Genomic DNA, 24,866 nt, shown 5'->3' with positions numbered 1-24,866 from the left:
GTGGGTTGGCTCCAGTGCCATGCTCTCAACCTCTGTGCTGTCCTATCGTTCAAGCTGGAGACTCTTAAGTGACTCTACCTTCTTGTCCTGCCTCTGCTCCTAACTTGAAATATGACCTAGGGCAGGTCACCAAGGGCAGCGTCCCCATCAGTAAAAATGAAATTCTCTATTTCATATTTCATACGGCAAGAATAAACATCAGATACGGCGAATGAGGTTTTACATTTCTCTTTTGAGGTTAAGGTTATATTCGTGCCAATTATTAATAATTTTGGGGGGACTTCCCTGGTGGCACAGTGGTTAAGAATCTGCCTGCCAATGCAGGGGACATGGGTTCGAGCCCTGGTCGGAGAAGATCTCACATGCCGAGGAGCAACTAAGCCCGTGCGCCACAACTACTGAGCCTGCGCTCTAGAGACTGAGAGCCACAACAACCGAGCCTGCGTGCCACAACTACTGAAGCCCGCACACCTAGAGCCCGTGCTCCACAACAAGAGAAGCCGCCGCAATAAGAAGCCCGTGCACCGCAACGAAGAGCAGCCCCGGCTCACTGCAACTAGAGAGAGCCCGCGCGCAGCAACGAAGACCCAACGCAGCCAAAAATAAATAAATAAATCTATTAAAAAAAGAAAAATTCTTGGAAGGGCCTGAAGCTGTCAATGTTGCTCAGAGGCAGTGTGTACCATTAAGGGACGGGAGGGAAGCCGGAGTGAGGAACAGGGGCTAAGCATCTGGTAGAAGGCCCTGCTGTTTCCTCTCCTCTGTTAGTTTGAGTCCCAAATACTGTCAGTAAAGACAGTACAGAAGTTAAGGCCTGTACACTTTTCAAAGAGTATTGTCAACAGCACACAGATGAGTAGGAAAGGTGGACATCTAAATATTTCAGTAGTCTTCCTTTAAAGAAAATAATTGTTCTCCTTATGTTTAAAAGCATTTTAAAAATCCTGGAAGTAAATGAAATACAATTAATAGATGAGAAGGCTTCTCACTAGACGATGGTAGTGTTTTGTTCCCTGCCAATCATTCTTTCTATGTACAGAGAGAAATCGATACTTTCGATGAAAGAGATCCGTTTCTCAAGATCAGCATTTGCAAGGGGAAGGGTATCTCCATTCGGCTTCATTACCTTAATTGTACCTGGGTCTTATCCAGAGTAACAGGAAGGATCAAAGTTCCCTTCTTTAAGACTGGCTTCTCCAAGGGAAAGATGCGGAGCCCTGCCCTGTCTGGGCCCTGGGCCCTGGGTACCCCTTACTAAACTGATGGATAAGCTAGACAGATACACAGACAGTTGCCGCCTCTGGAATCACCCTGAAAATTTCACGACTCCATGCTGCATCTCTCCTCCAATAGGGGCATCAACTGGAAAACGTGCTTCTAAATCATAAAATAGACGCAAGCTATTTCCTCCAAGTCTCATGAAACACTTTAAAAGAGGGAGAGAGAGAAAAACACCACAGTTTCATAATTTAGCAGTGCAAGCTGCGTCAGGCAAGCCGGAGTCACCTCTTTCCCTTGATTCAGACCTGCCCTGCCTGCCACCCTTCTGGCTCGTCACGCGCAATGGGATGAAGTATTTTCGCACAGTAGACGCGCGTGTAAGCTTGAGGACAGTTTAAAGAAAGCTCCGACTTCAGGTCCCTCTTTGAACTTCAGAAGAGCTGCCGCCGTCTCCGAGCAATGTCATTAGCCTTGTTCGGATGCTTCCGGCTCAAACTTTAGAGCTGCGAACACAACTTAAAATGAAGTAACCATCCAGAAGACTTGTCCCCCGCACCGCGCATTTCAGGTCCTCCTTCCAGACCTCCCGCCGACGTGGCGTGCCTCCGGGTATTTCATAACAGGATGCACATTTCCGACAGCGCGGCCGTTCTCTGCCAGCCTTTGCTACTAACGTGCTCCCGGAACAGAACTGCAGCACCTGTTCTGAAGTTCTCACACTTGATGTCACTACAGATTTCTGATGTTTCTGAAAATGTAAGATCACGGAGGAGACCCTCGAAGACACCTGTGCTGAAATCTTTAGCCTGGAGCTGTCTGGATTGAACTGAGGTGTGGGGTGAGGCGTGTTTCACGCCTCATCCACAGAGGTCAGCCAGCACTTTTGGACCCTTCATGCCCCAAACAAAAAGTCTATTCTATTATTCAACTGGCCACCTACAAGAGCCCCCAAAGTGTCTTTCCACTGAGCAGGAACCCCCTGCAGCCTCCCTGGGGGTCCTTGCCAAGCTATTCATACAACCCACCATCACGGGGCCCTCAGGCTGAGGCAGGGAGGCCTCCGCCCCACTCCTGGGAGGACCTCTGGGGCCTGACCCCTGGCCTCCGATGGTCCCTCTTCCCCATCGTCCTCCCCTTTCTTTGGGGTGCTCCACCAGTAGGCCTTTCTCACTACTTCCTGTGGCAGAGCGGGTGAAATTCACACCACCCGCCCCCGGTCTCCTAGCTACCCTCCTTTGAAGGATGGATGGCCTCTGTCCCTGTCCGGGTGTCCAGCCTTGTCGTGGGACCTTCGACATTCAAGGCCGTGGTCCCTGGTGCTTCCCCTCTGGTTTCTCCCCGCTTCGGCATTAGCTCTGAGAGACCCTCATCTTGCCGTAGCTGGAGGCCCATCCCTTGGGGACAAGTCAGTCCTCTTCCTTCCCTGCAGGGCAGGGGTGGGGCACAAGCAGGGCCCTTTGGGCCCAGCCCCTCTCCAGCTCACACCCTCCCCAAAACCGCCCGAGCAGAGCACGCCTGTCTCCCTCTCCTGCGGCCCCGGCCTCCAGCATGCCCTGGGCGACCCCCACCATCTGCTTCTGTTTCACACCTCTTTTCGACCTGTCGAGTTCATTGGTGATGTGCTCCAGGATAAGTTACTTTCTCAGCAGTATTTTCCCCTCTAGTCTCACCAACATCATCTCCCCGCACACAGCCTTTCTGGCTTCCTTCCACGTTCATCTCCCTCTTGAAGGCTCTCTCTGTTCCTTTCTTTTTTTTTTTTTTTTTGCGGTACGCGGGCCTCTCACTATTGTGGCCTCTCCCGTTGCGGAGCACAGGCTCCGGACGCGCAAGCTCAGCGGCCATGGCTCACGGGCCTAGCCACTCCGCGGCATGTGGGATCTTCCCGGATCGGGGCACGAACCCGTGTCCCCTGAATCGGCAGGCGGACTCTCAACCACTGCACCACCAGGGAAGCCCCTCTGTTCCTTTCTTACCCTCCCATCTCACACACAGCCCTCGGGAGCCTAGGGCGACGTTATCAGAGGGCAAGCGGGTGGCCCTGTTTGCAGAGCCTGTCCCTATCCTGGTCATCGTGTCCCTGTCTACCCTGAGTCCGTGCCTGTCCTTGGCCTGGGTGGTATCACCCAGAGGCCGTTCCTCTGCCCTTAGTCCGCCGTGAGCCCCCTTTCCCTCCTCTACCCCCTCCTCCTGAGCACAGGGTTACTGGTGTGGAAACAGTTGCTCTATGTTTCATTAATTTATCTCAGGTCCTGGGAGTGAAAGGCTTTTTACCACGGCATGCAAATGTATGTAAAGTTATATACTTATGCAAAAAAGATATGAACATATGCCTTTAGATTTTCTGGAAAGAAGTCTGATCACTCTATGATTCCCTCCCCTTGTCAACAACATCACTTTGTAATTCCTTATCCCGTCAGCTCACCGCTCCCTTACTATCTGCCCACACTCAGCTCTCTTGTCTTGTGCTAACTCATTATTAATATTAAACACATTATTTCTCTTCTTTCTTTGCCCTGTATGTGAATTTAAACACATCTGTGAAGGCTGAAACTATTAGAAAACTGTCAGTTTTCACTGGGGTTTAATTTACATTTCTGTTGTCAAGTCGGACCTTGTATTAACTTTAATACATTTAATACTTTAATGAATACCATCTGCCTCCAAGTCGTTATTGCTTTTTAACAATATTAATGTGTTTGCATTTCTCTGAAATCGTGCCTCTCCTGCGAGCTGGGCTGGGCGGTGGCACATCCTCCCACTAACCCGCCCTAGAAGGTAGCAAACAATCGTTCCTCAGGGAACAAGCTCGCGCCCCGACTGTTCTCCGTGGCCACCGTCAGCCCCTGGTCTCCACCTGTGACACACAACGTGGCTTCCTTCCTTCAAATTGGCTCCCTCCGACTGCCCCTTGGCCCCTCTCCTTCCTCTCTGAGCACCAGGGCTGACGCAGACGCACTTTCCATCCTCTGGGCTTTTTCCATGACCTGCAATCTGCCCGCAGTCGGTTCCTTCCCTTGGAAGCCCCTTGGCTGGTTCTTTGGGATGGTGCTCGCTGCTGCGCTCAGGTCCTTCAAACTCCTTCTAGTCTGACCTCTGACCCTCGCCGTGGCCTTGCGGCCAGGCCTCCTCGGCCCACCCTGTCACTTGCGCACCCCACTCCTGAGAGCCAGGCAGGTGCCAACGCTCACATCTGTTTCCGCCTCCTCTGCCCCGTAAGTCTAGAGCCCCCGACTCTTCCCTTGGACGTCACCTGGGAAAAAGGCGGCCTCTGATCTCCCTGCTGACAATTCGTCTTCACTTAGGGGCTTGCAAAGCAGTCTGGCTGCCACGAGGGTAGAGGCAGGACCTTCTGTGACTCAATAAGAGGTTTCCCTTCCCGTGCTTCGTCTGTGTCTGGGGCTAAGATTATGCCTCTTTATGCACCAAGAGGGTGAGCCAAAGAAACAGAGCTTTCCTGTGCCGCTGGGGTGGGAGGCAGGAAAGACAGGGCTGTGATGTTTCAGGGCTGGGGGCCTGGGTTCCAGGGGCTGCCCCTCCGTGGGCACCAGGAGAGTCGGCAGTACCGGTGGGAGGGGAAGCTGACCTTGGCTGCCGCGGGGCTCCCGCCAGCTGTGCCTGTGGCTGGGAGGACGCAGGCCAGCGGGCATCATTTATGAGGCCACCAAGAAGGAACTGGCCGAGCCACCCTTTGGGACCCACAACAAGCACAGTCACTGGGCAGTTTCGGACCACGAGAATCTGAACTCCTCAAATTTGTAGGCCTGTCGGACTCAATCTGCCTCCAGTCTAGATAGTTTTTGAATGTATCAGGATGCGTGGAGAAGTTTAAGAGTTTATTATTATCGCAATTTTCTCCTGTTGAAACCTCCAAGGCAGCTAATGTCTCCAGGCCAGAGAAGGCTCGGTCGTTGCCCTGGATCCAACAGGCAAGGCCCCTCCATCACCCGGCCCTCGCTCACCGGCTCTCCTCCGCTGGGCCCACTGCTGCTCCTTTCAGAAAGGAAAGCGTCTGGCATTTGGCAGGGAGCTCAGGTGTCTTGACAAGCTCCAAAGGTGAAACAGAAAACTTTCCCGGTGCGATTTTCCTATTTGATCTTTTGTCTCATGTGTTCCCCTTGGGGACGAACAAGAAATACTTCTCTGAATAATTCATAGGCCCCAGGGTAGAAACACGCTGCCTCTTTTTAATAAAAAGGCTGGGTACTCAGTGTTGATTATACCTCTTCTGTGATACTTCAGCAAAAGCAGGGAGATCTCAAAAGCTCTTTACAGATTCCTCTTACAATAGTGAGACAAAAATGAAAAGCCATGGAATATTTTTAACCAAACAAACTAATGTTTGGATAATACGTAAAATTATTTATAAAGCTGTATTGAACTACAAAATGCTCATAAAGGGAAGTTGAAAATTAAATGATTGTAATTATTACAAGGTCTGATTTATTTTTAAAACTGAAAATGATTGTCTTCAGTTTTCTATTTAATGAGCACCTACTAGGTGCCAGGAGCTCTGCTGGACTCGTTATGTAAACCATTTCATGTTGTTCTCACAAATGAACTGGGTAAGGAACAGCTCAATGCACAGAAACACCGAGGCTCTTAGAGGTTAAGTGACTAGCCCAAGGTGTCCCGGGGGCAGGGACAGGGCTGAGTTTGAACCCAGATCTGGCTCAGAAGCATACGTTTCCCATGGTTCCTAATGCTGGGCACCTGGGCCCTCTTCTGCTGAAAACCACTAGTTACTGCTCAGCTCCATCTACATTTTGTGATGTTACTGTGAGCAATGGTGAGAGAACAAAGCCTTTGGGACCCTCTGGAGAACATTTTACTTATTGGTTACAAAACCGTATCCTCTTAGCACTGGACAGAAACTCAGAGCCTATCTAGTTGAATATTTTCATTTTACAGCAAGGAAACCGAGTGCGGAGAGCTTATGGGCTTTCCCCAAAGTCAGAGAGCGAGCGAGTGACACGGCAGGGCCAGAATTCTGTCCCTGGACACCTTGTCCGATGCCCGTTCCTCCACGTCACACCCCCCTGATCATACACGCTGGGCTCCCGAGGGCTGCCCACCTGAAGGTCACCTCGGCTGCATTACGGGCTTTTCCCTTCCTGTGGCTCATGAAATCAGAGATGTCCTACCGCTGAGAATGAAATACAAATTCAGAAGCTAAGTCTGGCCGACAGGCCCAGAGAAAGCAGCTTTTCACCCGCTCCCTGGACCCGGTTCATCTCCAAGTCTCCATCCAGACTCTCGCAGGAAGGGGACAGCAGACGGGCGGCTCCTGGGCAGACGCTGTGCCCCACGTGTGAGTGGTCTAATTGACCCCGCCCAACTGAAACCGAAGTGGTCAGGTGGCCAACTCCCCCGCAAGGAAGGGAGGGGAGCAGTGGGGCAGCCCCGGGCTCCTGGCCGGGCACCCAGAGGAGGGGCATGTGCGGCTTCAGAGCCACCACACCCGTATGCAGTGTGGACGCTGTGGTGACTTACCTGGGTCCTCTGGGCACAGTAGGGCTGCCCCCGTCCTCTGACAGGACGCTCCCACTAGCCAGTGGCCTCGGAGACAGGCTGGGGTCTCAGCTCCCTCAAGGTAAGAGAGCCCCCCAGGAGGTAAAGTGCTCTGACTTCTGTACTGAAGGCTCCCCAAGGTGCGGACACCCCCAAGGTGGCTGCTATAAGCAGCTCGGAGACCAAGATGACAATGACAGTGCCCAGGGCCACAAATATGTCTTTATTAAACCCAGAGCCACAAGGTGGCTTGGACTGCTGGCCGGAGACCGTTGACTCAAAACTCTCCTCTCACACTGATCAGGACCCCCAGGCAGGGTCGCTGAGGCTGTGCGCTGCCGATTCCTACGAGCTCCATTTGCGTAAACTACAACCAAACGGCGCTCGCTGGCTTGATGCACCTTGACAGCCTGGCAGCCCAGGTGCATCTGGCCTTTGGAACAGGAACAGGGTTTGAGGGTCAAGAACTATGTGCTGCTTCCCGGGGGACCCCTGGTCCAGGGCTGGAGGCCCCGCCAGTGCTCAGACTCACCAGCCGCTGCATGCTTTTCACGTGGGTGGGGCTTATGGATAAGGCCTCTTCGTACCACCGCCGGGCCTCCTCGATGTTTCCTCGGAGCTCGGCAACCTGGCCTCGCATGTACAGGACGTTGTGGGACATCGGGAAGAGGTTGGCAGCTTCTTGGGTACAGGCTGTGGCTTCTGCCGGCTTCCCAATGCCGATGTAGACATCAGCTGTGAGGAGGAGAGCACAGGCAGATGCTGTCCTGGGCCACTGCCCTTCAGAGGCCCTGGGACATCGCCTCCCCTCCACCACGGGAGTCTGGCAGGGGCCCACCTGGAATACGCAGGCCCAGAGCCAGCCAGCCTAGCCCCCAACCCCACGTGGAAACAGCCGCGGGCTGACGGTCCTTCCCGCCCACTGTTCACAGGCACTCGAGTCAAGGCCGTGCGGCCTTGGAGGGGACACTTGTCACCACCGATGAGACGGGAGTGAGGCCTGCCTGGGCCCTGCCCCCCCCATTCGGAGGTCACGCATCCTCAGGGCGCACCAGGGACACCTGCCCTCAGCTCTGGCAGCCACAGAAGAAGGGCTGGATGAACCCAGGGACAGGCAAACCAGAGCGGCACAGCCCCTCACAGGGCAACGGCTCTGCTCTCGGGCTGGTTCCCCTGATGCCAGGAAGTGTGACAAGGCCAGCAGGCGGTGCTGCTATGGGCACGACATAAAATCACTGCTCCATCAGACCCTGCCCTGGACCGACCAGGGAAAGCCACTGCACCGGGGGGACTAGTAACTGTATAACACTGACGAGCCATCGCTTTCCAAAAAGCAGGAAAATGAGCTCTCCTCCGATCTCAGGTCTCAAGTCTCCCACGCCTCCGTGGAGGGTCCCTAATTGCTCTGCAGCCCTGGCTTCCATCATGCACGTCCCGTGCCCCCAGCCATCCCCAGGTCCGCTCAGATTCCTCATTTCCTTAGGGCCCTGAGGTCACGGCCCCACCGCCTCTCCAATGTAGGGCCTGCGTTGGCTGGATGTGGGAAGACTCTCCCTCCTCAGCCACACCTGTCAAGACCACCACCCAGAGCCCCGCTCAGGTGGCCGCTGTGCTCCGGGCCCACGGACCCCTCCTCCTACCCCCGGGCAGCCCCTTCCTCGCCTGCTCCTGCCCTGACTGCTGGCCTCCACTCCTGGCAGAGAAGGAGGTTTTGTGCCCATATCTCCAAGTTACGTGTATATGCACACATTGTGTATAACGGAAGGCACACGAGAATAGGAATGATAGAAGAACACAATACAAAGAAACAGAAAACGTTGACTTTTTCCCTCACGCCCCTCCCGTCTCTCCTCCAGCCCCTCTGTCCCGCGCAGCCACTGACAGACCAGCCTCCCCAGGCAGAGCTCCGGTGGGGTCACCACCCCGCTGCAAAGCGCTCCTTCCGTTCCTGGGCACCCCTCACCCCCTTCAGTCTTCCCCGGAACGGCCTCTGAGAGGCTTCTGCTGACCATCCCACCTAAAACTGCTGCTCCCCCTACCCCGTCCTGACCCAGCACGACCCAGTTCCTTTCCCTGCTTTCTCTTCCGGCCAATACCAGGCTCACCCTGTCTGTCTCACTCACTGTCTGGGGGGCCCCTCTAGGACATAAGCCACCACCTTCACACTATTCACTGCTGAGTCCCCAGCGACCGGATGAGCGCCTGGCAGTCAGAGCGCAAGAAATGGTTGCGAACGAATGAACGGTAACAGTAATGATACCAGTAGCTAATTATCCTCAAACATGGGCTTTGTGCAAAGAAGTGCTCTCATTTCTGCTTTTGTCTGCACAGTGATCCACTAGGTACTATTATTCTATCCCCGTTATACAGACGAGGAAACTGCGGCACAGACAGGCTGAGCAATTTGTCCGAGGTCCCAGGGCAAGGTACAGGCAGGCGTGGCTTTGCGGCTGTGCTCTCAGCTCTCTACAGAGAACAGTGTCTCCCCTGCCCCCAGATAACATCCAGACCCCTTTGCCTGGCATCCGGAGCCCGTGGTGACTGTCTCTACCACCCCTACTAACCTGTGTTCCTATTGCTTCCTACACCCCCGGGCTCTGCCGTGTTAAGCCGCCGCTGTTTCCCTGGGCTTTTGTTTATTCTCTTGCCTCTGCCCTGATGGTGTCACCCCTGTACCCCCTTTAAAGCCCAGCTCAACGGCCACCACCCCCGGAAGCTACCTCTGACCCCGTCCCACCGCCCCAGCTGGAAGGGGAGCCCAGCCTGGGTATCCCTCTGATGGCTGTGTCCCTAGAGACATTTTGTGAGGGGTCCTGGCTACGCCCCCGGACAGCACGTTCTGCTGACATCCACCCTTCTACCTCCCCACCTCCAGCTTCAGGCGCGGAGACTGGAAATTCTGGGTGGGCAGGGTGTGGTCAGTGTCGATGCCACTGCACGGCCCTCTCCTAAGCACCTCACTTCCCTGGTGACCATAGTCACACCAGTGACTGACTCCTCAGGCCATGAGCAAGCCCGGGGGAGGTACAGACCCACCCTGCACCCCATCTGTGCTTCTGGCCATCAGTCCCCCTCAACAGGGAGCAGAGGTGATGGGCTGGCCCGGGGACCTGCGGGGAGAGGCCCAGCCTCTCAGACCTGGAAACTCGGACACTCACATACAACTGAGCTCTAAGTGTGGCCGGGCCGGCACTGCGCCTGCCTCACGTCCTCCGAGACTCCTCTCTTGAGGTACTTACTGAGCACCTACTACACACGGGGCCTCTGTAGGAACAGAGACCACACGCGTCTGTCCTTCCGCCTGGGCCTCTGCAAAACCTGCCCTCCTGGGAGATAGACACGCAGGGCTGCCCGCTGTCTTCCAGTAACACGACTCTCTCCAAGCTCCCGCCAGAAGAGTCCGGGGTGTATCTGGCAGTTTCAGGTTCCGGAGCCTGGCGGCTGCGGGGGCAGCAATACAGAATGTTCCTCCCACTGTATGCTGCCTCCTGACTTGCTTCCCTTTGGGGGTGAGTTCGTGTTCATTTCCAAGGTCCCAGGGCTGCCTGTGGGTGGGTGAGACGCCACAGGCCCCTCCCATCTAGATCGCTCCGGAATAAAGGCCAACTTGGGAGAGCGGGGACGAAATGATTCCAGAGCTTTGTTTTGCTTTTGATTTTTAAATTTTATTTTATTTTATTTTCATTTATTTGTTTTTTGGCTGCTTCGGGGCTTAGTTGCGGCACGCAGGCTCTTCATTGCGGCGCGCGGGCTCCTCTCTAGTTGCGGCGTGCGGGCCTAGTTGCCTCACAGCATGTGAAATCCCAGTTCCCCGACCAGGGATCGAACCCGCATCCCCTGCATTGGAAGGCAGACTCCCAGCCACTGGACCACCAGGGAAGTCCCCAGAGGTTTTATAACAAGAATCAAGGTGTATGTTGCAGCGGGGGTGGGGGGGGGGAGCCTTGAACACCAACACAACAATGTAGATGACACCCTGTTCTGTGGGGGTCCCCGTGAAAACAAACACGGGACCGAGTGTCTTCTTGGTTCCGTGTCTTCGGCTACAGGTCTGGTGCCTCTCCTCCCTCCTCGTGATGAGGAAACAGACGACGGGGGCTGAGCTGAGTCATGATTGAGAAGGTGGGAGAGAGGATCCAGACCCCCGAGGACTTCTTTGCCGTGCTGTCCAAGTTGTAGGGGCAGGCTCACGTCACTGCTGAGATCTGCGTTCCCGAGGCAGAGGGGCAGGCGAGTGCACGGCCTGCGCTGCTCCCTGACCCCTCCGTTTTAAGATCAAACAGAAGGACACAGGCGCAACGGGCTGGGGTGATTTTCAAACCATTTCTCCCCAGTGGAGCCTCTTTCCTCCAAAGAGATCTTAAGAGTGGACAGCTGGCCTCCCCTCTTGGTTTGGCCCCCTCTCCGGGTCTCTGAGGCAGCACTGTCTCCGCCTTATTCAAGCCCTCCTTCTCCTTGCTACCAGGACTCTAGGGTACCCCGTTGGTCAGCCAGTGTCAGGGGAACATGGAGGGTTCGATCCCTGCGCCCGGGCCTTGTGTGTGACCTTGGGCAAGGCCATCAACTTCTCTGGCCCTGTTCACCTGCCAGGTGGGGCCTGAGGCTGGCCCGCGTCTCAACCAAGAGGGTGGAAGCCTGGAGCCTTGAATGCCCGCATTCTCGGCTTGCTCCTGCGGGCATGATGCTGGGCTCTGCCCCTGCGACAGCGAGGCCAGCAATTCGGGACGGGTGAATTCGATCAGCTGTGATGCACTGGGAGCCCAGCTGAGGCCAGGAGTCACGATGCATCCTCCGATTCAGCCTCCCTGGGCACAAAGCTGGGAGTGTGATCTCCATCTCACTCCCTGTCTCTTTCTTAACTGGCTCAGAACTCAGGACGTAAACAGAGGTGTACTATTTCCCTAAAGCCTCCAAAAAATGTGATCGGTATTGTCTTTTCCCACTAAAACTATGAGCAACTTCCAGCCACGTCACCTCTGCACCCCTTAGCACAGGTCTAGCACTTAGTAGGTGCTTAAGGAAAGACTGTAGACTAATGGACACTGCTTGCGGGTCAGGGGAAGGCAACCGTCTCTGTGGCCCAGGTCGATGAGGAGTCAAAGGCCAGAGAAGTCACAGCAAGTGATGCTCCCCGACCCCTTCACCAAGGGCTAAATTCAAGTGAAAACAAAAAACACACAAAAAACCCCACAAAGGGCCTTTTGAGCTCATTAAGAGATATAAGAGCTTGTACCGAAGGAACAGCAACAGAGCAGGAAGCTGGCTCTGGGAACTTAAAGCTGATCGGCTCCTAACAAGAACACAGTTCAGCGCAGTGTCAGAGCCCCCGCTGCGGGGCGGGCTCTGAAGGGTCACTCTCTGAAGAGGTCACAGGGACAGAGTCTGTCCTGGTCGCTGGCAGCTGACAGCCTCTAATGAAAGGTAAGGTGCCACGCAGGGTCACGGACACTTTCTACCCCTTTCTGAAGCTCAGACTAAGCTCTGGCTGTCCTCTCTGGACTCTCTTGCTTTCTCCTTGCTACCAGGTTACTATGAAAAATGCTGGAAATACCCCTCCACCCCACCCCCGCTTGCAAACCCTCAATGGTTCCCAACTGCAGGTGAATGTAACCCAGATGTTTTTGCTTCCCGTTCTAAACTAGGACCCTGCTACCTTTTCACTCCCTCCGTGCTCCATTCACGGTCTCACCTCCACACCTTGGCTGTGCTGTTTCTTCTGCCCAAAGTGCCTTCCCTGTACTGTTGCAGACCCATCACTCCTCACCCTGGGTTCCCGCAAACCTCGCCCTGCACATGACGTCCCCCCAAACCCCACCCTGCACACGACTTCCCCAGACAGGCCTGGGTGCGTCACCCCTCCACTGCCCTGCGTGCTCTGGGAAGTCCCTCACCCCAGGCTGCCCCGTGCTCCCGTGACTTGTGTTATCCTGTAGAGGTCACGTCCCTGGAGGGCCGGGATCAAGTCCGCCCCCCTGTGCGTTGTGCCTCGCGCAGAGGGCTTTCTGAAATCGTTGGCCAAACCAAGCTAAAGATGGGATCTGAAAAGGGCTGAGCTATAGTGCCAAGGTCCGGGGCCTCTTTCCTCCTCAGTGGTGAAGGGGGCTCCCGATAGGGGGACCTGGAGCGGGACGCACCCACAGCCCCGCACGGGGCCCAGTTTCCTCACTCGTTCACTCACTCTTCTGACACTTGTCAAGCACCTGCTTCACGTCGGCTGCAAGGCTGAGAACCGGCTCCCATTGCCTGCCTTGGGCTCAGGGCTGTTTGGGTCGTGCGCCGTGCAGAGGCGCTGGGCGGAGTGGGGCTGACCAGCCTGGACCCCGCTGGCCAGCTGTGAGCCTGGAGTAGGGCTGCATCTGCCCCTGGAAAGCGAGGAAGCTCTTCTCACCAAGGTGCCTTCAGCTAAGGCACACCTGCTCCCTGGGGCTTAGCCTACCCAGAGGGGACATCCCTGTGAAACTCACACAAAGGAGCCGTGTATGTGAGAGGCGGCCCGAGGGCTGTACCTGTGTGCGAGCCATCAGATCCTCCATTCCACCAGAGGTCTGGCAGAGAGGGATGCAGAAAAAGGCGCGTGGGCCATCAGCTCCTCTCGGCCTTGCAGGCAGCAGGGAGTTAGGCCTGCAGGCTCGCCGACCCCCCGAAACCATTTCCCTTTCCCCAAACCCTGCTGCCCTAGAGAGAGGAGACTTGGGAAACACCCTTAGCTGGTCCTGGGACAGCCTCCGCCGCGGAGGGCAGGGCAGCGCCAGGGCTGGGCGCGCGTGTCTGCCGGGAGACAAATGTCTTTGTCTCCACCTTATTCAAGCCCTCCACAGCATTTCCTACCTGCCACACGCACTTAAAAATCATTATTTCACAATGGGGAGAGGGAAGGGGGCAGGGGCAAGGGAGGGGTAGGGGACTAAGAGGTATGAACTATTAGGTATAAAATGAGCTGCAAGGATATATTATACAACGTGGGGAACATTTTATAATAACTATAAATGGACTATAACCTTTAAAAAGAAATGAAGATACAATGCTGATCAAGAAATCATTATTTTAACAGTTACGGAGTGTCTGACCCCCACCTGTTGGACACGCTCATGCATTTTCTGTGTGACTGTCAAACTGTCGTCATTTTGCAGAGGAGGGCACTAGGGTGGTGGGACCAGGATTTCAACTAGTCTGAGTCCAGAACCCAAGCCCTTGATGGTACCGCGCAGGCACCTTCGTAACCCCCCTTGGCTGCCAGGACGCCACGTCTCCCGGTTCCCTCCCGCCTTGCTGACCACTTCCTTTCTGCTGCTTTGGCTTTTCCTCTCCTCCCCAAATTTTGAATGTTGAGGGCTCAGGTCTGGGGCCTGGCCCTTTCCCTTCTCCATCGACATTCTCACCACATCCCTTGGCTTTAAATCCCCACTCGCAACTTGATGTCTCTAGCCCAAACCTCAAGCGTAGACTTGAGTATCCAGCCACCTGCCTGACACCTTCACTGTGGGTCCTCAGGCACCCGACGCTCCCAAGTTCAAGGAGGGCTCTGGTTGCTCTTGCCCCCCCATATCCCCACCCATCGGTTCCCACCACCCAGGCTGCCCGTGGCAGGAAGAGGAATTACCAGTTACCCGCTGGCTCCAGCTCCCAACACAGGAGTCTTCCTTTTCCTTCACCCCTACATCTAACCCATCAACAAGTCCTATCAGTTCTGCCTCGAAAATGCAACTCAGGTATCCCCCTCTCTCCACCCTCAGACTGGCCGTTCCCCGCGGTCACACAGACCGAAGTTCCTGACCTTGCCTCCCCACGGCACTGTCTCCCGTTCCGTGCCCCACATTCCTCCAGGGTGATCTTGTAGCAACCTCCCTCTGATCCTTTCACGCCCCCGCTTGCCGTCCTTCAACAGCTTTTCAGTGCTTTTAGGAAGAGATCCTGACCTGGTCACCGGGGCGCTGGCTCGTCTGGCCTCGCCTCGGCCACGTGGTTCTTCCTCTCTAGGCTGCATGCCCTGCGGCCCTGCCATTTCTCTAACCTCAGGGCTCACGTGGCCCACAGGCCTGTCCACGTGTGTCCTACGCCTGCCACGTGCTCAGGCCTCCTCCGGTCCTGGCTGGGGAGGACCTCGGTTCCCAGTTCTCCCAGAGCCTACACTGCTGCTCTGGGGTACTCGGCACCGTGGAATTAAGTGCTTCTGCAGTTGTTATGTTTCATATCTGTAAACTCCATGAAGGCAGAGCCCGTGTCCGTCTGCTGACCACTGAGCTCCAGAGCCTCGCCCTGATGACGCACGTAAACAGGTGCTCACAGTTGCGTGCTCCATAGCTGAGCGCCCTCCCTGGGCGGGGGCTGGGGCTCTGGGCCCACACTGGCTGGGTCTGGATTCTGGTTTCTCCACTTACTAGTCATGTAACCTTAGGCAGGTGACGTGAGAGCTGTGTCTTGGTTTTTCCATCTGTAAAATGGGGTGATTAAAGGGTATTTATACCTTATATGGCTATCACAAGGACTAAACAAGTTAAGACACATAAAGTCCCAGGATAAGGTCTGACACATGCACGGTGCTTGGTAAAGGTCAGCTACCTGCAGGTCGTAGACCGTGAATCAAAACCTCCCAGGGCAGCAGAAGGGGCAGGTCTGGCGGGGCTGACCCACGGAGACTGGCACCGTGTCAGGTCAGGCTTGACCCCTGGGTACCACATGTTCCCTCCTGCAAGCACTCCCTGTGCAGTCACCCTCACGCCACCTGTCTGGGAGCTGTCTTCACCTTGTCATGGTGGCCGCGCCACAGGATTACCCTTCAACCCTGCCGATGCAGCCTCCCGGTGGCTGGGAGGAACCTAGCAGGGGGAAGGGCAAACGGGACAGGCCGGCCAGGGCCAAGGAATTTGTGAGAGTATCACAGCTTTACATTCCCAGCAGAAATCAGAAAATCTGATCTTGCACATCTAAGAATAGCCGTTGCTTTCGACGGTGAGAGATGCCAAAGTGAAAGCTATAATTATTAGTAAGTAACAAGCAGAAATTATCCACCTACTGCACAGTCATTTTTAGCTGCCATCCCAGAAGTGGAAATTGAAGGATGGACACCAAGAAGCTGCTTGGCTTGGGAAAGGCCCTGGTTCAACTCTGAATGACTGTGAATGTATGCATTTCCAAAGGCCAGTGATAAGGTGTGCATTCTAAAGAAAACGATGTATGACTCCCAGGGAGATATGTCTCAAGGCGCAACAAACATCAAAGGCTCTAATTCAGCTCACCTGACTCCTGCCCAGTGAGACCACAGAGGAGCTGGTTTCTATTTGGCCTGGGTTTCCCTTCTGCATAACAGAGGAAAAGAACGCTTTGGACCTTCTTTGTAAGATGGTGTTTATACAAATGGCACTAGAAGATACTTGGAACTTCCAGGAAAAGAGACCATAAAAATGGGTAGTTTCTTTCTAAATAGCATGTGATACCCAGAGCTGATACCCAATCTTTTGATACCCAAAAGATTGGTAAATGTAAAAAAAAAAAAAAAATTTGGCAAAAAACCCCCAACAAAACCCCAAAACACAAACAAAATTAAAATGGGGGGAAATACTTAGAGCACATATGGCACAAGGCCAATTTCTTTGACACATAATAAGTGCTTACAACTCAAAAAGAAAAGCTCGGTATCTAAGAAGATAAATGGGCAGAAGCCGTGAGCAGACAACTGAAATACCATTTTCATCTATCAGATCGGCAAAGATCTTGAGGTCTGATGATTTGCTGTGTTATCAAGAATGTGAGAACATGGGCATTCTCACCTTGTTGACTGGAATGCAAACTGGCACAATTCTGTGGAAGGCAATGTGACAAAAGTTACCAAAATTAAAGAGTACGCATCCTGTGATCCGTCAATTCCACTTTTAGGAGTTTACCTCACAGGGACGGAACAATCTATAGACGGCTACTCATTGACGCATCGTCTGTAGCAGCAAAATACTAGAACTAATCTAAATGTTCGTCAGCGGGCTACTGGTTAAATTACGGTAAAATCATACAGTGGATTTGCTCTCTGACGTGCCGACGGGCAATGGTCTGCAGCGAGTGTTACACCCCGGCGGGGGTGCACACACTAACGGTGGTTGCCGTGGGGGAGTGTGACTGACACTCGGGGGGGCAGGAAGCCTCTCATTTCACATCTCTTGTGCCTTTTGAACTGTGTATCATGTGCGTGTATTATTTTTTCAAAAATAATTTAAATAAAATTGTCACATGGGTCCAAAAACACCAAGCAACAAAACATGTACAACCCATGCCAGTTGGCCACCAGGTACCCTGTGAGGAGCCTGAGGCCCTGGGGTCAGAAGTGTCCAGGAAGGAGGAAGAGGTACAGCGGGAAGGGGCGCCCAGGGCATGGGTCCCACCACACAGGACGGGAGGGACCCTGGATGGTCAAGCATCCCTGGACTTCCTGGGTCTGTGCTCCCCACTGGGCCTGTGGCTGATGTCCTCACAGAGCAGCCAGAGGCTCCGGTGTCCCAGTCATGATCTCTTTGTCACTCAGATGACACACAAGTGGCTCAGGGACCTGCTCATATAATAGGCTGGAAATCTGAGGTCGTCTCAGAGTGGCCTTACCTGCCAGCCTCAAATCTGGGGCCACCTCCAGCACGGGCCTCCACCACAAGCTCCCACTACACTCAGATCACCAGCAAAAACAACCAGGAGAGAAGAGACCCACAAACGCCACAGAAACACCATGGCCTTGGGTGTGAGGCCTTGATCTAGTTTCTTCCAAAGCTTGCGGCATTTACAGAATCTGGCGGTATTGTTAGAGCTGATGATGGACGCAGATGTTACCTGGTTTCCATAAGTTGTCAAAAAATGTGAGTCACTTTTAGTTTGCCACCCAGAGCAGGAAAGCTCAAACCACCTATGGTAAAACCTTACAGTTCAGTGGAAGCTTCTTTTATGAATTCCTTCTGAGTTTACCTCTTCAAAGACCATATTGAATATACGATACCATTCTAATCTTGACTCAAAGTCAGTGCTTTGGAAGAGTCAATGTAGCACCAATCTTATAAAGATTATAATTTGCTTCATTCATTCATACTATATAAGCGGGACTTATATTCTGCCTGGAGTTTAAGGCAAGTATGATATTCCATTTCCAGAATCCAATTCCACCAACTCGTAGAATGTTAAATGCCACACGCATTAATAGCAATGAGAGCTTTATTCTGTCCTATAGGCTATGGCAATGAGAAAGGGATGTCACACGATTGATAAAACTTCAAGGATAACTCCAAAAGGAATCTTAGCTTCCGGGTTCTTCAATGTTCTAATAAGCAGCTACAAAATTTCCTCCTGAGTCATGGTGGGTCACGTCGAGGAGCAAAGCCTGGATAACTGAGGGAGGGGCAGCAAGCCACTGGGCAAAGCGGTCCTGGGACTCAGTGACCCTCACCAAGGTCATTAGGTTTTCCGAGCCACAAGCAAGAGAATGCCTGGGAGGTCAAGGGAGCTGCTTCCAGCCTAGAAGGATCACCTTCTGCCCTTGTTGTTTCGTAGACATTGACCCTTTAAAAACTCAACTTCATGCCCATTTTGAAGGACAACTCTGCCCCTCTACTAGCCCTGCAGGTTCGGCCAGTCTCACCTGGCCTGGACACTAAAGTGAACCCCTTCTCTTTTTGTTCTTTGCCGTCACTGCTCTCGAGGATGACTGAGTAGGACAGGCACCAGGTCCTAGACTGGGGACCAGCTTTTCTTCAAGAGAGCCACAGAGGAAGGCATGACTGCTGTTCCCGGGCCCTTGAGTCAGCCTGTCTAGAACCCAGCAAGGGGCTGAACGCTGGCCAGCATCTGCACAGGAAGAACAATCAGCACGTTCGTGAATCATCCCTCTTTTGTATTTCTGCTTAGAAGAACATAATTTGTTAATTTACAGTGGTTGTTTTGGCTCAATTAAAGATGCCAACACGGGAGCGGCTGACTGAGCTCGGCTCTGGGACATGCCAAACCTAGGTAAATCCAATTGTGTTTCTTACACGAAGGTTCCAAACAAGGTTGGACATCATACAATTAGCCTTGGCAAAAAAGGGGTAAACAGATGGCCAGTGGTGGGTAATAAGCACTTCTGCAGCCAAACCTGGGCTTTTGCCGTGCACCCTGAGAGTTGAGCCTGGGAAGGCCTTGCAGATCAAGGGGTAAAACTTGAGAAACAGGAGTTATCTTTCCTATGTAAGCACATCAAGAGCCGCCATTTGCTCTGTATGGTGGGATTCCCATTGCTAAATGTCTGCAGGCTGCACAATAATGTGGCGATTCCCTAGCTATGCAGAAGCAGCCGTGTGAAACTGGGGGAGGGGCAGTCACACCTGCCTTCTGGGCTAGTTTCCAGTCCGGCAGCTGCTGGTACCTGCCTCGCTCTCTGAGGATTACCAGGAGCGCCGTCAGAAGTGGCAGCTCGGACATCCAAACACTGTTCCCCCCGCCCCCTCGGCTTAGATAAAGACATCTGTGTCATCAGGACACCTGGCCCCTCTCCCAGGGTCTCTTAGACTTCACCACCAGGGTGTGCCGGGCACTGTGCTCACCAACCCTAGGAGACGGTGCTATTGACCCACCGTACGGATGAGGAAACCGAGGCTGAGAGGGGAGGCTGTCCCCTCCAGCCCATGCAGCTGTTGGTAAGTAGCAGAGCTGAGGCTCCACTCCAAGGCTGCAGGACTGCCAGACCTCCGTCGGTTCCGGGACACCACGCTCTGCTGTCCCCCTCAAAGAAAGTCTGGGGTGTAGATCTCTGGCCCCTGCGACAGCATAAACCCTGCGGCCCAGGCCGCAAGCTCCCCTCTGGCAGAGCGGCAGGTGGGCGCGGGGTTGAGGGGCGGAGCGGTACCTGCGTGGAGCCAGATCTGCGCCAGCGTCATCCAGGGGTGTAGCGGGCCCTGCTTGGGGGCACTGCTCTGCAGAGACGACGCCACTTCCGACAGTGCCTGCTCCACTCTGGAGGCTGCTACCGACGTGGCGTGGACAGAGCCTGCGGGAGGGTTTCGGGAAGACGGCATCAGAGGTGGAAGGACAGACCCAGAGCCAGCCACCGACCCACACAGCCAGCCGTCCCCCTCACACACAGGCACGGGTTCAAGACGTACACACACCCCTCCCTCACAATGTTTCTGAGGTTTACGGTCCTTACTGTCCATACAGTCACTATGGCCTGGCACCTTAGTTTCTGTCCGTTGCTTTAGTTCGTCTTTTAGTCAGGACAGAGCACACGCTGTGCAGATGCTCCGTCCGGGAGCTGAGTCGAGCGCAGGCTGAGTGTCGGGGCAGGAGAGGCACAGCTAGCCACGAGGCCGTGACACGCTGCTGAAACTTCGCAGACGTGAAGTACTACGAAGGGAGGTGACAAAGCACCCCCGCCTGGGCCTGAACCTAGAAACTACCTGGGGGGCAGGGGGAGGAACCACACTTGCCTCCTGGGGCAGGATTTGGCATAGATGGAGGCCATTCTCAAGACAAACCCAGCAACCGCCCGTTTCATTCCCTGGCCTTTGAGGGATCTGGAAACGTATTCTAGGACATGCCTTAAAAACTGTAGACAAAGCACAATTTGCCTGCTGTCTAAGCAGGTGTCTATCACTAAGGCTAATACTAGACTCGCCGAGGACAGGTTACGGCAAAGGGGCCCGGAGCTCAGGAGCTGCACCCGCCTCACTCCTCTGTAGAAGCTACTGTCCTGAGAACTGGGGGAGGCGGCAGGCTGAGCACATTCACCGGCCAAAGGGCTTCTATTCAGAAGTCCGATGAGTCAAATGACACACTCCTCTCCACGCTGACCCTCGGGAGGTCCTGGCGATCGGAGGCCACCTCCCCAAACAGGGGCTCTTTCCCCACTTCTTTCCAACATCCGCTCTTGGAGGAATGGTTTCAGAGCTAAGAGCGGGAGTCTTGGTTATTTCAAATTTAAAACCGGTGATATTTATATTCACTGGCAACATTCTTAACTTATAACGCATCGTAAAGCGTAATACGGAGATAAACGTTCCAGCGCCTTCAGTGGTAACTATCGACTTATCGTGAGGTTGAAAATGGTGATGATATACAGAGATAAATGCTGACTACTCAAATAAATTTCACTCTGGGTAAAATGAGACTGTGAGCATAAAAATAATTTCTGTTGGGGCTTTGAGATGCACCAAGTTGGTCCTTTTTATGATAGAAAAATATTAATCTAGAAATGGGAAAGTATATTCTCAGTAAGGCACAAAGGGCCAGCAACTTCTTGCAGTTAAACATCAGAGATTGTCTCATTGAAGTCACAAATGACATAAGAATGCCTTCTATTTTCATGAATATTTAAGGAAGAAAGCTTCTAAAAGTTCTAAACAGTGAATAAGACGTGAAAGATTTGAAAAGAGGAAAGCACAAAGTTATTATTTTCAGACTATACGATTGTATTTCACGAAGACAAAATCTGGAAATTAACTGATCTGAAAAAAAATTTTTTTTAAATAAAAATTCATGTATTCATTTTTAAGACTACCTGCGGCAATAGACTGGCCATCCATATTCCAACACAAAGGAAACATGGATTTTTCTAAATACACTCAAATCCTTCAGTGGGGTGGGGTTGGTGGAGGCAAAATGCAGGAGGTGGATGGGAAGCAGACTGGGAATCCAGCGTCTGTGGATAATCCACACACAGCGCCCACGGGGAAAAGCATGAGGAGGGCCTCTGGAGAAGGACCAGTGAGTCCTCCAGTGAGCGCTGCCGTGCAAGGAGGATCTCGAGGCCCAGTTCAGAGGCACTGATCGATATCATTATGATCCAGGAGAACTGATGAAGTTCAGCTAAGAACTGACCTTGCTTAGACAAAGTGTGTGGGACTACCTAAAAAAACCCCAAACAGCAAAATGATTAAACTGCTGTTGATTTTTTTGGTCTTGTTTTGTTTTGAACCTTTTTATGGAAAAATCAATGCTTTAACTTTGATAACAATGATTTGATGTCTTTTCCCTGAGACTTTCAATAGCAACTATTAGTAAATAAGTAAGGTTGTTGTTGCTACATTCTGACATTATCAAGCCGACTCACCTCCTCACTGACTACCTTCAACAGTGGTTCTCAACTTTGACTTCGCATCAAAATCACTTAGGGATTTAAAAAAATCATATGCCGTAGCTACAGCCCAGACTGACCGAATCATGGACCCTAGGGGTGGGACCAGGCATCTGTTTGTTAATAGCCCAGGTGGTTCCAATGTGCAGCTAAGGCTGAGGCCCCTGACCTGGGGAGAGAGGAAGCAGGTGTTATTAACTGACATGTGGTCAAGAAAAGCCTGCAGGCGTCCTCTACACAGGCCAGCCAGCCTGAGCTGTCCTGCTTCCCTGCAGCCCAACAGTCTGGGGAAAGAGTACTGGGAAGATCTTGTCCTTTTGGACGGAGGTTCTCAGAAACCTCTCGGTCTCAGAATCCCTTAGGAGTCTGCAAATTTATTGAGACCCCTCAAGAGATCTTGTTTACACGGGTTATATCTATTGATATTGACCCATGAGAAGTCGAAACTGAGAAATGCTCAAAATATTTAGTTATTAATTCATTTTTCAAGAAGAACAATAATAAACTACCACTCTAGAAAACTCCCACACATTTTCTACCAGGTTCTCAGGCTCCTTTGCTACAAGGACTTGTGACTTTTGGAGGTGCTAATTCTGTTTTTTTGGATTAACTGTTTGGTTCACAAATGCACTCGTCAGAACTAATGTCAAAGTCCTTTCTCTTTGTGGTATCTATATACAACTAAATCAATTAATGCTTCACATAATCATCTGTAAAATAACAGATTTTAAGTTATTATTACAATCAATGTTTCGCTGTGAATAAGGTCTGGCAATGATGATGATGATGATGCCAGCAGTGGTGATTAGCGGCTTCAGTGAACGTGGCCTGTTTCAGGCACTCTGATTTGCACTTTACATATATTATCTCACTTAACCTTTAAACAATTCTTTGAGGCAGGTAACACTGTTACCTGCATTGTTTAGATGACAAAATTGAGATTTTAGTGAGTATCTTACCCAAAGTCATACAGCCAGCAGGTGGCAAAACCAGGACTCAAACACTATCCTAACTCCGAATCTAGCCTCTGAATCCAGCCCTGATGCCACCTCCACCGGGAAGGCTGCCGTGAGCCTTGTTTCTTCTCCCTACCACCCTCGTGTAAAAAGTTAGGCCTCGGGTCCTCAGTGCCCCATCTCCCCCTGTGGGTATGGTTATCACTGTACAGACCACACTGTTTTATGTAAAAAGTTGATGTAACTGTCTTTCCTCCGAGACCGGGTGGTTCTGGAAGACAGGAACATGCCCTCCATTGAGGTATTTTCAGGGGCTAACAATGCCAGGCCCACGCAATGTACTGGGTAAATGCTTGCAGAATGAGTGAATGATGAATCAACGAATGGAGGAATGAGTACTGTCAATACACACATCACTGTGTGAAATTTAGAAGAGTGGCCCCTCTTTGGGGAAGCACGTCTGGGTGCCCTACTGTCCTTCCCTAATGGCTCAGAGGCCAGAACCTTCCCTGTCTCAAGGGGCTTCTCAGCATGGCTGTGCTCACTTCCAACAACCCGGACTAAGAAGCACAGTGGTGCACAGCTGGGTTAACACTGTACTCACCTAGGGGCTTCCCAGATCTAACATAACTAACCCGCTTAAATAGGGAGGGTAACTGAGGTCCGTCAGAAATAACTGTTTCCTTCCTAGTCGATCCCTTTTCACACACACCTCACAGGGGCAGAGACCCTTCAGGTTCTGAACTGGGGATGGATATTAGGGCATTCAGTACTCATTAATAATGGTAGGTGGCTTATGATAATGGTAAAATGATTTAATAGTTAATGTCTACTCTTTCTAGCAATAGCACAGTATATCAAATTCTTCCACTGGGTTAGAATTTGGAGGAAAAAAGGGATAAACATCATTATGAATCAGAATGGATGTATATCTGATTACAAATAATCAAAACAACCTGTAACTTAACTGTTTCATAGGATTGAAAATGGTAAGTGGCAAAACAGATTTTGATTTCTGTTGGTAACACCTAGAAATGCTAGTTCTAACCCGCCTATCTTTACAGCAACCCCTTTCTCACCAAAGCAAATGTCCTCCTACAGCGTGCATGGGGGTTAAGAGGATTATTCCCCTAAGGGAAATGGGCAAATTGAGGCTTGAGAAAGGAATTAGAGGGAGGAAGAGAAGACATATTTCTAATTTGAAATCCAAGACTCTGGAGAAACAAGCTTCCACATAATCAGGTTCGACAGGTAAGCCAGCAGATGTGTCTGGCCACTGTACACCTCTTATTTATCACGTTAATTTGAGAAGCGCTTATCCCTGTCGTAACCCTGAGAGCAGAGCAGCCACCAGGTCCCTCAGTCACAGGGCACAGTGGCTCTGAAAAGCTATTGCAAAACCAACTGAACCGACAGCTGACACAGGCAGGTGAGAGCACGCCCTAACATCTGGCCTAGGTTCTGTAACCTGACTGCCCCAGTGGTCCAGGGGGCATAAGATGCCCCGGAGCTGAGGAGACCTGAATTTCCTCCCAGCTAGAGGCCCAAGAGGAAATGTTATCTCGGACACCTGATACATAGGCAAAATGCCACTTGAAGAACTGTTGTGATCCCTACATCTGGGGTCTTTATCTGAGTCCCCCCTCCCCCCCGGACCACTGTCTGGGTGGGGTGGGGGACAGGGGCAGCGAAAGAGAGGCCCCAGGAGCTGCAGTGGAGAGTCATCTCCCCATGGGCTGAGGGGCCAGGAACCCAGGCCCCTGACCTCAGGAAGCTGAGTCCAAGCTCAGCTTGGAGGATGTCTGCTCCACATTCCTATCATTTGCTGAAGCCTGTGGAGAAACCCTGCCACAAGTAGGATGCCGGGCACAGCCAGGTCAACTTGCTGTTGCAGTTGAAGCCTTCCCAAAAATCCTTTTCCAAAGCACGCTACACCCGCGGTCAATTTCACACAGACCTCAAATGTGGCAATCACACGTGGACCCTATTTCAATATCTAAGGCTCATCATTCAAAGGGATCTCAGAGCCAATAATTCTGTGAAGCAAAGGGCTCAATAAATTATGTGGCCTAGTTATGTTCCATCACCTGTATTTTCACAAGCAG

General features: G+C 52.4%; 1 protein-coding gene across 3 annotated transcripts in view; it reads right to left on the bottom strand.

Moving 5' to 3' along the window:
- The window catches only part of TTC7B (tetratricopeptide repeat domain 7B), a 238,285-nt gene that overhangs the window by 23,696 nt on the left and 189,723 nt on the right, over window positions 1-24,866 (bottom strand). For 2 of the 3 annotated variants that reach the window (XM_079912560.1, XM_079912558.1), the window contains 2 exons: window positions 19,580-19,720; window positions 7,265-7,467 (listed from right to left, as the gene is read on the bottom strand). In XM_079912560.1, coding sequence (XP_079768686.1) covers window positions 7,265-7,467; window positions 19,580-19,720 — 344 coding nt within the window. Of the gene's footprint in view, window positions 1-6,950; window positions 7,166-7,264; window positions 7,468-19,579; window positions 19,721-24,866 lie in introns of those variants that run through there. The other variant, XM_079912559.1, reaches the window with a different exon arrangement.

Source organism: Stenella coeruleoalba (assembly GCF_951394435.1).
Source record: "Stenella coeruleoalba genome assembly, chromosome: 2".
Taxonomy (NCBI): Eukaryota; Metazoa; Chordata; class Mammalia; order Artiodactyla; family Delphinidae; genus Stenella; species Stenella coeruleoalba.
Note: the sequence above shows the minus strand (reverse complement) of the source record. Positions and strands in the feature narration are given on the sequence as shown.